Raw genomic sequence first — 14,994 nt, 5'->3', positions numbered from 1 at the left:
ACTGGCCCTTTTGCCCTGGATCCCAATTTTTTCTTCATTCATCAATATTTAAGAATTAAAATGACTCTGTCATCAATTCCCAAAATGTGTTTTGATATCTGACAGGGCATTTATGTGCGCACTGGGCTTCTGCGCAGGATGTACGCCTGCAGTTTTTTTTTCCTATTTAATTTATTAAAAAAAAAAAAAAAAATGTATCAGAATTTGTCCGTGCTGGTAAATGATGCTGGTCTTCACAGTTGACTGACCTATGCAAGCCCGTAGCCGCCACCCCCCACAGGAGATTATGTGTTTGTGTGTGTGTGCCCTCAGCGCTTCCCGTTTCTTCCCGGCACTACGCTGCCGGTGCGAACAGCCCAAGTATTTAACAAGGGCGAGGAAAGGAGGCGGACCGCGTCCCAGAGGTTAGAGGATGATGGTGTGACTTCATGTATTGTTTTACATTGCATGTGTCACGTCATGATAAATCAGTCTCCTTATCGCCTGTAGCAGGAGCCGCCCCTGTCACTGGTTGTCTTGGCTCGCTGTCTGGCCGGTAACCAGCCGTCCGGACCGCTCCGTGAAGAAGGAGGAGGACATGTTTCTTTACTTGGAATGTGGCCACTTTATTTCTCGGATATACAGCAGGAGCAACACTCGCATCACCTCTAGGTGGTCCGTCACTTCTCGTTATAAACACACTTTCAGCGTATTTTCCCACAATACCCAGGTGCACTACGTCACACACTACAAACTTTCCTTAAAGGGGCAGGCCATACCTGCAACACAACAGCTCTCGGTCTCATATACAGATGGCAAGAGAAAGCAGAGAGGGATTTTTACACACTGTCTGAAAAAGATTCCGACAGTAAAGGTTTTCTTTAACAAGTTAAGTCTTTCATTCTCACTTTCCACCTTAAAACTATGACATGAACTGAACTATGAACTAGTTCAGAATTTAAATGGTGAACTATGAACGTGAACTATTCATGTTTACTTGTATGAACTGAACTTTGAACTAGTTCATGAGAGGTGTAAACTTGCACAACACTGCCCGCAGCATCAGACAAAGATAAGATAGATAAGATACATTTATTATCACTAACTGTAGAGCCCTGACCCATCACTGTGAATTGTATTCTCGAGTGGGTTGGCCCTCTTTGTCCACCAGGAGGCTGGGACATTGGTGCACTTTTATTTGTAAGGCCATGCTTGGGCTACTGCCAGGGGCGGACTGGGGGAAAAAAGTGGCCCGGGAGTTTCTGTCAGACCGGCCCACTCAATACACGGCGGTGCGCATGCGTATAACTGGGTGCCGCGTTGCGTGTATGTATGCAAATCCAAATTCTCTACACTTCGGCTGTGTAAGAACCAATTTAGAGGTGTTTATTAATAAGGTGGAGATCTTTTCTTACTTTGGACTTCCGAAGTCTGTAAAACACATATTAAAAGACACTTAAAAAAAAATCGAAAAATAGTCACCATGAGTGTGAAGACCGATTGCGAGTAGCAGTATAAAAGCAGTCAGTGCAAACAGATAGGTATAGCTCTTGGAGAAAATTACGCTTGTGCCGCTGTTTCAACCATTGTAGGGCTGATGCGATGATGGGCGTGGGCCAGTACATCATAGTGATGGGCCGTTGGATTTATATTTTCGGCCATCGGCCCACCGGGGATGTCCCCGGTATTCCCGATGGCCAGTCCGCCCCTGGCTACTGCCATCATATATTTGTAATTTAATCACACAGAAAAGTGTTGCTTCTTACAGTCTGCGCTCAAACAATCAGATGCTTTTGTTAGTTCCATTGGCCCGCACTGAATAAGGAAAAAGGGCATTCGTCCACTCTGCTCCCACCACATGGAACTGGCTGCAAAAAGATTTTAAATTAACCGAAATGATTTCTTTGAACGCTTTTAAATCTACGATGAGAGCATTTCAGACCACTTCTTTTACTTGTAGATGTTTTTTATGAATTTTGATTTACTTGTAACTGTTTTTTTATCATTTTAATTTCTGTTTATATGTTGTGAGTGTAATATTGTGAGTGTACATATGTTATTTGTTGCTGCCTCTTGGCCAGGACTCCCTCGAAAAAGAGGTTTTTAATCTCAATGGGACTTTCCTGGTGAAATAAAGGTCAAATAAAAAATAAAAAATTAATCCCACACAGACACACTCATGCAAATTGGAGTGGAGTCCATTCTAGTCCACCGCCTTTCCATGAACAAACAGATAATGACGGTGTTTGTGCAATCCTCCGACGTTGTCTGGTGATTAATGAACCACAACATTAGCGCCGATGAAAACACTACGTCGCAACTGGTCCGACGTTTCCTAAAAAATAAACAAACAAAAAACTCAGTGATTTCAAAGCCTTTTCCAGCTGTTTACTGGCGTTTGTCATGTTTAATGAAAAGAGAGAGAGAGAGAGATCCAGACAGACAGACAGACAGACAGATAATTTAAAGGCAGTTTTACTGTTCTACAAATTAGACAGGTTCACTAGATTTGTTTCATTTAAAATCGTAATTATTGAAATGAAAGGTAGGTCTTAAGTTGAGCTACATGACAGTCTTGTGAGGTATGTTGTGGTAAATTATAGTGTAATGCTGCTTATGCTTCAACTCTGTCAGAAAACAGTAAAAACAATGTCTGTGCACTGTGTTGTCAGCTTTATAGAGATTATGTAAGTCACTCTTGATAATTATGCACAACATTGATTTATTTCATTTAAAAAATTTGCAGCTTAATGCCAAGAAAAGAGAGACTCCAAAAGCAGAAGGACAGGGAACTGCAGCAAGCAGCTCAGGGTAGCAGCTCTCTTTTATCTTGGATCAGGCCATCAACTTGTAAAACAGATGAGGGAGAATCAGTAACCCTACCTGGTCCAGAGGAGCCCATCACATCACTAACCCTAACATTAACATATTATTTGGTTACTCAATATGGCCTTGTTTTGTCTGTTTTTGCCTGTTATTCATTTATTTATTCAAATTGATAATTTTAGTTAGTTTGTTAAAAAAATATATATTTATAAGTTGAAAATATCCTACTGTGTTTTTTATTTATTTATTATTATTATTTTTAATTTCATAAATAATTTTGTCCGTGCACGGGCCTGTCTCAGGTTGACTTCCACTTCATGCCCAGACCAGGCGAGGCCTCACTACTGCACCCTAACCCAACAACAACAAATCCCTGGATCTTTGCTGCTTAATTTCCAAGCAGTCTGCTGCTGCTTGTTTCCATGTGATGTCCCGAGGCTGCCCCCTGCTGGCTGCTGGGTTCCTCTGCTGATCTTGCGTGGTTTGTGCAGCTTGTGATTAACTAAAGTTGTCCATAAAAGAAATTCTTTATTATCCTTTAAGGGCAATTTGATGTACAACCAGCAATCAGTGCACGACAAAAATGAACCAATATATATATATTATATATATAAAACACAATATAAAAATAGACTAGACTAAGTAGCAGGAGAAAATTAGCGTTTATTTAATATTGTTATCATATACTACTGATTTTATTGACTTTATAACAATGCATCATATTTTGTATTGTGTTTTCAAATTCTGAATTGGCAAATTAAGCAGTGGCCTAACTGAAGCTATGAAATACATTTATAATATAATATTTATGTAAGTTTCTTGTCCATTTGTCAGTGGTTTGTTCTCTGTCTCCGTGTTTGTATGTAATGTGCATTGCCCCTTTTAAATAAATAAAAGTAATATAATATAGTATAATGAATAAATATCTGAAGCAGATAATGGAAATACTCAAGAAAAGTACACCTCAGAATTGTTGAGCACAATATTTGAGGGTGTGACTTGGTTAATTTTCAATACAGACCAATCAAGATTTATAAAAGAAAAATGCAAATGCACTCAACAAGCCACTCTCCGCAAATGATTTTAATATTATGTTTAAATTAGAATTTTGTAATGGAAAATCGTTTGATCATACTCTTCTATGTATTATCTCTTCTTATGCGTGCTTACTCGACAAGATGACCGTTGGTGCCTCATGGCAGATTTATCATTTCACTTTGACGCGTAAGGATTTTAAAGTTAATGACAAGGTTTTGGGGTTTGATTTAAGATATTAGAACCAACAGCTAAAAGGGAAGGAAATACCACACCTCTCAGAACCAGTGCATTTATTTCAGAATTGGTGATGCTATACAGAAATGCTTATCAGGCTGTAAAAACCCACGATCAACAGGAAACAAAGACTCCTGGCAGTCGTTTGCTTGACACCTGCGTTTGAACTTTTTCTCTTTGTTTTGAAAGTCCTGTAGACGATAAGAAATCAAACAAACGAGCGCTTCATCAGTGACGGCGTGTAGCGTATCTCGTTGTACTCCTCGTCCTCCTCTTCTTTGCCCTCCCTCCACCTCCCATCCTGCCCCGTGCGGTGGAGCCACATCACGAGCAGCAGCAGCGCCAGCAGCACCAGGCTCATGGACAAGGTCAGCAGCACGCCCTGCAGGATGCCAGACGGTCTCTCCGGGGCTGCAGGAGGAAAGACAACCAGGAATGAAGAAATGAAAGCGTTGGGTCGGATGCAGTGAGAGGGACGACGGATGGACTCACGGCTGTAGATGGACAGGTTGACGTAGCAGTTCTCTGTTCCCAGGACGTTGGTGGCCGAGCAGCGGTACAGGCCGGACGTCTGAGAGGACACGTTGATGATCTGGACGGAGCCTGACAGATCCCCTGAGAGAGACAGAGTCACATTAGTGACACTGAACGGATCACAGGGTTAGATATCTATAATGGTAAATGAAGAATCCTGCTTTTATTAGTTTTTATGTTCATCCGAACACGGGACTAAAGATCTGACTTCAAATACATCCCCTCTGACTTTTCCAGCTAAAATGTTGCACTTAAACTTTAACACTCTATAAAATACTTACTCTCTAAATATACTCCTTCAATCATTTTGTAGCTCCATGTTTCAATGTCTTTTGTGGGATGACAACTTCTTATCAACACTACTCTACTTCTTCTAGTTCCTGCCTGTGTGTGTGTGTGTGTGTGTGTGTGTGTGTGTGTGTGTGTGTGCGTGTGTCTGTGTGTGTGTGTGTGTGTGTGTGGCACAGACCCTCCATGTTGATGGGCAGCGAGATTTCCTCCGGGCTCAGTTTATCCCAGTGGATCTCAGGAGTGGGGACGCCCTCTGTCACGGAGCAGGTCAGCGTGACAGTTCCTCCCAGGTCGATGTCTCCGTCCCACTGGCACATGGGCAGAGACGGAGGCTCTGCAGAGGTCAATTAGCAGGTGAATTGTTTTCCTTTAAGGATGAAATGCACTGGAGCTTAGGGTTAGGGTTAGGGTTAACCCTTCTTTTTAGTTTTTTTTCAGGAATGATTCTTGGTAATGTTCCACAGTCAGATATTAGACCTGAAATGACATATTTGTTTAGCTCATTGTTTCTCTATTACAAACATAGTTGTATTTCTTGACGGAGAGAAAACAAGAAGTTTTAAAATGAGCCTGATGATTATTTACTAATTAGGGCCCGAGCACCAAATGGTGGGAGGCCCTAGGGAAATTGTAAGGATTTTTATGGGTGCCTGCACCACTAGGCGTTACTTTAAGTTAATGTTACTTTAAGTTACTTTAAGTTACTCTATGTTACTTTAAGTTGTTGATGTTACAGTTAGTTTCAGTTATTTATCTGGTACTGCAGCATTTCACTGTTAAGTTAACAGAACAATATTTACAAATGGAGGTTTGGTAAATATCTGTACAACATTTCATGGCGATAAATCTGACAGTTCATGAACTATTAAAATGTTGCTGCTATGGCTAAATGAAGTCCTTGATTATATCAACCAGCTTGGATGCAACAGAGAAATGAGTATCAAACTCAAATACTACATGGATTCTGTACCCTCCTTTAGTCTCAGTACCTTACCCAGAACACTGAGCACCAGCTCTCCTATGCCAGCAGCTGCTGCCTCGGGGGGGTTGTTGACCATGCAGCGGTAAACACCAGCGTCTGATACTCGTGTGTCGTTCAGGACAATATCTGCACTCCAGGGGATTCCTGCGGCACGGGAGGAGAATGTACATGCAAAACACAAGCTGTCATATGTTTTTAAATGAGAAAAACTTAACAATTTGGTTAAAGAAAGGAGATAATACCTGTAAAACCCACCCTGCCAGTGAGGGCGGGGTCTTCAATCACCTGACCATGGTCGTACCCAATCACCTGGAAGAGAGTCAGTAGGTTTCAAAATAAATACAAAATAACATTTATTTTGCTGTGGGTTTAAGGAGGATGTTTTCCTTAGAATAAAGTTTTTATCTGGATAGTTGTTTTTATAGCGACCGAATAACTGCAGTGAAGTCTAGGTTGGAGAAAAGATTTTAGAAATACAGAGAGGACAGAACAACAGCAGGTCTCAGCAAAACGTTCACTTCTCAGGACAAAGTATTTCACCTCTTAATGTGGGGATAATGAAATACCTGCTGTCTATCGTGTGAGTGTGTGTGAGTCTGTGTAGGTAGGTGTGTATGTGTGTGTGTGTGTGTGTGTGTGTGTGTGTGTGTGTGTGTGTGTGTGTGTGTGTTGCCATTCTGACCTGTATTGGTGTTTCTGGGCTGGAGACGGGGGCCAGGGTCCAGATGATGTTGAGTCTGGAGAGGGGGCTGGAGGTGAAGAAGGAGCAGGGCAGGACGACAAAATCTCCCCGAACCACCTCCACACTCTCCTCCCTCATGGTCACCCTGAGTGCAGCTGTTACAATTATAAAGTAAAGGAGCTTCAATCAGGAATTTTTCTCTGCAACTCCCTCATGTTTACTGTCTAAATATTCACTTCCCCCAGTGTCAATGCTGACGTGCAGACTGCACCGCCTCCCCCTCCTTCATTACTAATGATGCTGTCCCCCTCCTCTCGGTCATCCCCAGGCCTTTTGTGTGTGTGTGTGAGTGTGTGTTTGTGTGTGTGTGTGTGTGTGTGGGAACTCAGCGTGCATATTAGTTGTTAATTACACTTGACAGCTCTGAGGTTGAGCCAAACCGATCACAGACTGGAAGTGGAACAACAGCTCATTTCACTGGGAGCCGTTCGTGAAACTATTCTGTCGATTCACTGCATCGTTACCTTGTCACCGCTTTCTAAACTTTCAGTGCATCAAAAAAGTTTACTTGTGTATAATATAAAAAAAAAGGGTTTGATCGATCGAGCAATTGAGAAATAAGTTCAGTAAACACAAATGAAATCTCTTCAGCTCAAAATGGTTTCTTTTTAATTCTTACAAATTGAAATGAAACCATTTTTTCATTTGTAGTTAAAAGAAACTGAATACTTTACAACACATTTTACAGTCTCTGTTTTCAAAGAAATCTGCAACCTCACAGTCAAACCTGTGTCTGATCGTTTGGAGCCGACACTGAGGGCTTGAGATTCAACTCACACTCCACACTGTCGACTTAAAGGATCTATGATCCCTGTTTTCACAAGAGCACTGAAATAAACAAAAACAAAAACTACAATCCATGTGAGAAAGTTGAGACAATTCTCACTGATCCCTCAAAACTCTGCGTGCAGAACTAATTCGACGGGCCCACTCACCGGTCTCCAGAGCAGTGAAGCTCGCACACAGGGTCCACAGCATCCATCCTCCACAAGAACCCATCTCTGAGAGGACGTACCGCGGCAGCCCTGCTCCCCTGCTCCCCTCGGCCGTGGCCAAAAAAACTAGGCATGCGTGATTAATCTATTGAGCGACGCAACCAACCCCACCCTCCTTTATTTTCAATCTCCCTTCATTATCTCTGTCTCATTGTCTGTTTGAATCACATGGCTGTGGAACTCTAATTGATGAGGATATGTGTGAAGGAGTCAGATTGTGGCCTATTTAGTCAGCTTGACGTAAAGATCCGCTGCTGCTGCTGGTCTGTTGAAAACATCCCCTATAACAGGTCCACGGCCCGCGGTTTGGGGACCACTGCCCTAGAAGACGTTAATGTGATGTACAGCAGCTTTATAGCTTTGTTGCCATGGCCACAGACATCCTTTCTGCAGGTTTGCCCTCCAAACAAACGCTGCACCGAGCGACTGCAGATTCCTTCCTGCGTCTGACTACTGATCCCATCTGCTCCAAATATCTCATCCTGCCAAGATATTGACAAAATGAAACCTCAAAGTTCATATCCACAGTTGTGTAAATAAAGCGAGCAAGGGAAAGATCTTAGACTGTAAATAAAGCGGGACGACTCCAATTCCTCACAAAAATAAAGCCGAAATATCTTTGATGCCGGTGCCGCCAACTTGTGCTTTGGATTTTATTTCGAGCCTGATTCTGCAGTGGACTGGACTCAACCCTGAGTCTGTTTCAGCTGTCAATCACAATGTGTCTGCACAATTTTTATAGCGTCAAATAACTTAATAAAAACTTGATTTATCAGGAACACTAACACTTTAACATTCACCAGTGTGATAAGAACGATCTTAAATGACAGAAACCAACATTGGGAAAGAAATGTACTTAATGTGGACTTTTAAGTTTGGTCCATGTCCCCTCTGCTAACATGGAGGAGGCTGGTTTGGTTTATGACCAACACTGCAGCCAGCCACAGTGTCTTGCTTCTGTGAGTGTAATGTTGCTATTGATTCCATCTTTAATTTTTATGGAACTTCTGGTTTCACATTGATGAAGGGTTAAATATTAATTTAAAGAAAACCAGACATGCAACAATTGTAGCAGTTTTTTAATCGATTTATTGATTAAATTTAACAAATAATTAATCAATCGAGTTATTTTTTAAGCATAAATATAAAAGATTTGAATGATTACAGCATCGCAGTGGAAGAACCTGCTGTTTTTCTCGGTCAGCACAGGAAAACTATGAACATAGGATTAGTAAACCAGGATTTAAAGTGAGTGTCTGGTGCCTCCGACTACGTGAAGGGCCCGGCAGCGGGCTCGGGGATGTTGGTGGCGTGCATATCGCGCGTCATGTTGGACTTCTCTTTGAGTTTGGCCTGCAGCAGCGTGTGCTGGACGACGCCGATCCTCACGTCCATTTGAACGATCTCCTGCTTCAGCTTTGTCAAACTCTGCTTGATCTTCACCACTGGCGCTGCGGGACCGAAACAGAGGAAGGGAACGTGAGAACAGAGTAATTATGCACGAGCGCTCGTACGTGATGTGACAGTTCAGGTCCTGAGTCTCACCCCCATCAGACATGCTGCTGCCTTTCTCCTCCATCTCCTGCTTCACCTTCTCCAGCTCCTCGCTGATCTGAAACACAGGCACAACAAAACAGGACGAGGTCACAGCCGGTCTGCGTCGTCTGCAGGTGACAGCTCGACCATTTCCAGAAACTTGTCTGTAGGGAGTCGTGGATTTTAATGAATCCCTGACGACTCCTACTCCTACTGCATTTAACTCTCAGTTTGTTATTCAGCTGTTTTCTTTCAACCTTAACTCTTTATTATTCCTCTACATGTGCTATTATATAAAGTTGTTTTGATTTACTGACGCTATTCTTCTTGCTGTGTGGTGTGTTCACTGACCTCAGCCAGGACTCTGGTTCGTTCTGTCACCCCTCCGCTGGCCTGCTGGTATTGCTCCTTGGCCTGGAGGAGAGAAGAAGGTCAAAATAATAATACAAAATAAAAATAACAACGTTCTTCAACATGCTTGTGTTTCTGAGTCGAGTGGCTTCCTGTTCAGATACAGGTGTTAAGGGTCTGGTGTTTACCTCGCTGAGTTTGGCCTGAGCGCTGCGGTACTCCTGAATCAGATTTTCAAGCTGGTTGTTGATGTACTTTTCTCTGCTGCTCACTTTCTCCAGAGTTTTACCGATATCCTCCTGCAGTTTGTCCAGGTAGCTCTGCAGACGAGGACACAAAACTGGATGAAACCTCTTGTCATTTTTAAAGGAGACATATTCTGCTAATACTCTTGGTCAGTGAACATACCTTGGCCTCTTTGAGTGAAGACTTGATTCCGTCTCTGTGTTGATGCATCTGGTCCACGTGGATCCTCCAGTCCTGCCGACCAGCACACAGACAGGGGTCCAGTTAAAATACAACCAAAAGAAGAACCAAGCTGGGAATGTGCTGAGAAACTACAGCATCAATTCAGTTTGTCATTGATAGTTTTATACATACATAGAAAGGCTTTTCCATTACACAAACTAAGATATGCCTCATAATATGTATTTCTACAATGTCTAAATATTCTTGCATTATTTCATCTTAACTCAATTCTCTTTTGTACATTTTGTTTTTATGGGTTTTGATATTATTTTCTTTTTAGTTACTCATCTTTTGTTACTGATACACAACATACCCAATTTCTAGTTTGAGTTAAAACAAACAAACAAACAAAGACTGTAGCTCTTCAGCAGATCATCCACTGAAAAATTGTAGATATATGTCAATTATTATTTTATTTCATTTGAATCTATACTAAATTTGAGTGACTGTAACTTTCTGCAAAGGCTTTACAGCCTCTACATAAAGGAATGCTTTTATTGTGAAACACTGAAAATAATTACATTATTTAATCTCCAGAGAAAAGGTGGAGAAGAGGCAGAGCTTAGGTGAGTTTGTACCTTGTTGTCGGTCCTGACTGTGACTTTGAGCTGAGGCAGGACTCTCTCCACCTCTAGGTTCCACTCCGCTGCATCATCCGTCGACTCCAGAATCTCGTCCGGTTTCGAGGACAGCTCCGCATCCTGTCGGAGAACCAACAGCAGAACAGAGTTTGAAAAAACACTTAAAGGTTTCAACTGAAAATGACGGCATCACTAAAATGTGCAGCGGTCAGAATCTAAATTGTCACATTTTCAGGTGAACTCACGGTGTGTGTCGTCCGTAACTTCAGAGCCTCCAGATCCATCATGTTCTCCTCATCATCATCATCATCAGGCTCCTCCTGCAATGTCAATCAAGTTCACTCAACAAGTTCTGAACAAACACACAACAAATCAAACATCGAGTCAACGAAAGCATTTTTAAATAATTCTTATTTTAGATGGCCTCAGTTTGACAAGGATCTTTCTGAACGAATCATTTCTGGATAACATCAAAATGCACAACCAGTTCATTTTTAACTGTCATCACTTAAAAGAATCTGATGAATCACAGGTTAAGTTGTAAAAGCACTGTCATGAAAACAAAACTTGCAGCCAACACTGAACTCTGAGCTAGTTAAAACCAGATAAATAAACATGCGAAAGTCGGGACGCCTACGATCATCTCCTCCACTTTGCTGAGTGTGAGCTCTGCATCATCCTCCATCACAGACTCTTCTTCTGTGGTTTCTGTCGGATAGGTCGGTCTGAAAGAAACAAAGTCAGGAGGTCAAAACAGTTAACAGAGGTCTCCCTCTATGTACTGTTCAGTCGGATTTAACAAGAATCACATCAATAAGTGTTTTAACATAGTATTTTACAGAACAAGAGTTTTGCATAAATAACACAAATCAAAAACATGGAGGAGGGTAGATACAACAAAGGTATAAATGATTCACAGAGTTAGTAAACAAATTTTAACAGTTGAGTGTGTAAGATTTAGGTGAAATGGATATTTTGCAGCAAAAGAAACCTATTTCTAAGCTCTGGTGAAAAAAAGAGGAAACAGGGATTTGCAAATCAAGGACATCAAAATGATGAACACACTGAAGACGAGAGGCGGCTTTTGGCCAAAATGTGGAACACCAATCCAGACGGGATGGAATAAAAGCATAGTTGACTTTTTCAAGGTTGGCTTGTTTTACAGATATAAGATTAGAGGAGGAAGGTCGCGAGTACTTTTTGAAGGAGAATCCCTTCCTCCTCAGAGCCTCCTCCGCCAGTCGGTCCAGCACAAAGCAGACGAACTCGCCAGAACCTGATTTCAGTTTGGAGGGCGGGAAATCCACCTTCACACCCTGATGAACACAGACGAGACAGATAAATCTCACAGTTTAACAGAGACTGACAATAAGGGATCAATGTCAGGCTCAAAAGCACACTGGAATATGAATTATTATTAATTGTTATATTTTTCATTCATATATTATATATTCGTTTCTATCACAATTCATATGTCAAGTTAAAGAGCTTTTTGAGAGCCCTGCTTATCGTTGAGTGTCTGCAAATAAGACTTTTGTAACCGTTCTAAAAACCACGGAAATATGAGAAAGGTTCACAGGTGCAGAATGATAGCAACTGTGTGCTTGTAATGATCACAAGGTGGAATCTACTTTGACATTTAATAGCCTTGATTTTAAATCCACCAGCACTTACGAAAGCCCTGAGCTCTGCCAGGATGTTGGACACGGTGGCGTTGGGTTCGTCGTACTCCTGAGGCTCGGTGAACGGCCGCCCTGCCTCGTTGATCAGCCAGGCTGCGATGATGGTGAACATGTAGAACTGCTCGCCAGGGTTGGAATCCAGATATGGACTGGAGACAAAATAATGTCTGTGGGGACAGAGATGAGATGAAAAGAAAGCAACAGCCAGGAAGATTCTCCTTTCTCTGATGCTGCTCAGCAGACACAGGAGGACGTCTCTGAAGGGCTAGAATCTCTCATCTGGTCAAAATATATAATATATATATATAGTGACATTAAAGTAAAAATGTGACTTCAAACTTGATAAAACGTCATTTTGATTCTCCTGGAAGACAAACACAAAACCGACACATGCACTCAGGGGATATGATGCCACTGAGTGTTACCTTGAAGGAACTACAGATTTGTTCAGGTTCTAAAATGACTGGAGACATTTGGGAAAATTGCAAATACACAACCCAGTGACATCAATCCTCCTTCATGACAGCAGCCATTTTGACAGGATAAAGAACATAAACAAAGGTGCCACATGACCCAATGGAGGCTCTGCTCCCTGTGCTTACTCACTAGTTTGTGTCCAAATGACTCATGTGTCTTAAATGTCCAACATCTGATGTGATGTTCTTCATAATCAGTGGTCCAGAGTCCAGACCTTTTCAGATCACGTGTCGACATTTACACTTTAAAAAATAGTTATATTTGGCCTGTAAACATGTGATCTCCTCTCCTGGTGTTAAATGAGAGCCGTGACGAAGTGTCAGTGTCACGAGGACATGATCGTGGAAACTACTTCCACTCCTGCACAGTTTGTGGTCAAACGAAAGGTGACAGGTTTAAATGTTGACACCTGACGAACCAGTTGACTTTACTCCCACGTCACGTGGATAACCTGGGACCTGCTTCTCCCACCTGCCTTCTTACCTGGTCAGACTCTTCATGTTGTGTTTGGCCAGAACTTCCTCCTCGTAACTCAACAGCTTCAGCTTCTCCAGTAAACACTCCATCACCACGAACACCTGGTGAGCGGCTCCGGGGCCGCGCTCATCCTCCTCTCCCCGCCGGCCGTATTCCGCCATGTGTGCTCCTCTTCACCAGCCGCTCGGCAGCCTCCACACTGAAGAGACACCGGGGTTCAGCTCGACTCTCATCCAGCTAGCTCGTTAGCCTGTGTTAGCTAGCCCCAGTTTGTTTGGCTTCCTCTTCGTTGTCAGGCAACCGGGAGCTAACGCTAGCTGGCTAACGCTAGCTCACGGAGTAGCTTCCGTGAGCGGCGAGAGAACTCATATTTAAAACTGTGATACAAACTCAGATGTCCCTATTGATCTGAGGGACAGAAACACGTCAACATGTCGGACAGGCATTCACAGTGGAAGGTAAAGAAGTGAATCAGAGACAAGCTCGACATCACCGTCAAGGGACCTCTGCTAACACCTTCAGAATAAAAGGTTTCCTGTTCAACCGTGGAGCCTTCCTGTTTGAAGTTTTCCGATTCAAATGGGCAAATTTCCTTTGCACAAACATTAGCTCTGTTTAAAAAATATATCTAGTTTGAAAATATTATTTTTCACGAAAACGCATTAAGTTTTTGCTTCCGGCATTTGAAAATCCACCTTTCAACCAATTACTTTGATCTGATTCATTAATCTAAATTAAATTCGACAAGTACTTTCTTAATGGAAATGTCAAAAGCCTGAATACAAAAAAGTCTGAAGTAGATACACAGCCTACTTGAATCAGTTGACATTTATAGATAGACAGAGATGAACAAAATGATCCTCATTCAAGGGACCTGCAGACCCTGGAAAACCCTCAGAGCATTTTCTGCCTTTTATAGAGAATGTTAGAAGTAAAGAGGACTCATGAAGCTTTAGAGCCAAAGCTGCTTCACTATTCTAGAGGAATGCCTATTTTTCTATAACACACTGACAACATAACATGTAAATACAGATTTTGGAGGAAACATTTTTGGAAAAAAATGTAATTTGTCATCAGAAGCCTTTCACCTCAGTAGAGTCCCAAGATTGTCAGTGGTGCAAGAAAACATTCAGTCTGGTTTCTTACAGCTGAAATCATCTGGTGATCAAGGTATCATTTAGTGGTTGGATGGATTTGTCTGCCTGCCAAGCTCTAATCTGATGATCCAAGAGTTGAGTGCAGCCACAGCCAAATGTCCCATGCTGCTCCAGTCAGGCCACTAGGGCTGAAATTCACACCAGTCAAAACATTTGTCAGATGTAATGCCATGTCATGTCACAACATGAGTAAACACACACAAATAGACTTGGATGATTTTGGTTTCTTGATGAGTTAAGGAACTAAACTAGAGAATGTTAAGAAGCTGATCTAGAAAAAGTGATGTTGGTTGTTGAAGTTTACAGTAATGTTATGGTTCATGGTGTTATTCACCGAACCAAAGTAAGTTCAAATGAACAAACACACACACACAAGATGAAGGTTCATGTTATGTTAAACCAAAACCTGGTTCATAAACAAAATGTAGCATGTGATCTTTTCCAGTTCTTCAATTTCACCTTTTATTGTGTTGCCTCAATGACGTCCGTATCCTCCTGGTACCGATACAATCTGGTTTCCTTCTCCACCTTACCATGGTGATTATAAATTATTAATGCGGGAAAAAAGTATAGACAGAAATCCCCCCAAAAAAAGATGCACAAGGAGGCTGACTGCACCTTTTTGGTTTGCAGCACTTATAATA

General features: G+C 42.0%; 2 protein-coding genes across 2 annotated transcripts; both read right to left on the bottom strand.

Moving 5' to 3' along the window:
- Positions 1–4,118: 4,118 nt before the first annotated feature.
- On the bottom strand, positions 4,119–7,648 carry zgc:165604 (uncharacterized protein LOC792578 homolog). The gene is made up of 7 exons (XM_062406289.1): positions 7,562–7,648; positions 6,567–6,721; positions 6,127–6,193; positions 5,897–6,028; positions 5,081–5,236; positions 4,570–4,692; positions 4,119–4,488 (listed from the first exon to the last, which is right to left on the bottom strand). Exons 1-7 carry the CDS (start codon positions 7,623–7,625, stop codon positions 4,286–4,288), a joined length of 900 nt encoding a protein of 299 aa, XP_062262273.1. The 5' UTR covers positions 7,626–7,648; the 3' UTR covers positions 4,119–4,285.
- A 1,034-nt stretch (positions 7,649–8,682) lies between these two features.
- ift57 (intraflagellar transport 57 homolog (Chlamydomonas)) lies at positions 8,683–13,718 on the bottom strand. The gene is made up of 11 exons (XM_062406893.1): positions 13,200–13,718; positions 12,232–12,406; positions 11,755–11,873; positions 11,195–11,282; positions 10,803–10,877; positions 10,555–10,677; positions 9,917–9,988; positions 9,697–9,828; positions 9,509–9,571; positions 9,167–9,233; positions 8,683–9,072 (listed from the first exon to the last, which is right to left on the bottom strand). Exons 1-11 carry the CDS (start codon positions 13,352–13,354, stop codon positions 8,891–8,893), a joined length of 1,251 nt encoding a protein of 416 aa, XP_062262877.1. The 5' UTR covers positions 13,355–13,718; the 3' UTR covers positions 8,683–8,890.
- Between the last annotated feature and the right edge of the window lie 1,276 nt (positions 13,719–14,994).

Source organism: Platichthys flesus, chromosome 15 (genome assembly GCF_949316205.1).
Source record: "Platichthys flesus chromosome 15, fPlaFle2.1, whole genome shotgun sequence".
Lineage (NCBI taxonomy): Eukaryota > Metazoa > Chordata > Actinopteri > Pleuronectiformes > Pleuronectidae > Platichthys > Platichthys flesus.
Note: the sequence above shows the minus strand (reverse complement) of the source record. Positions and strands in the feature narration are given on the sequence as shown.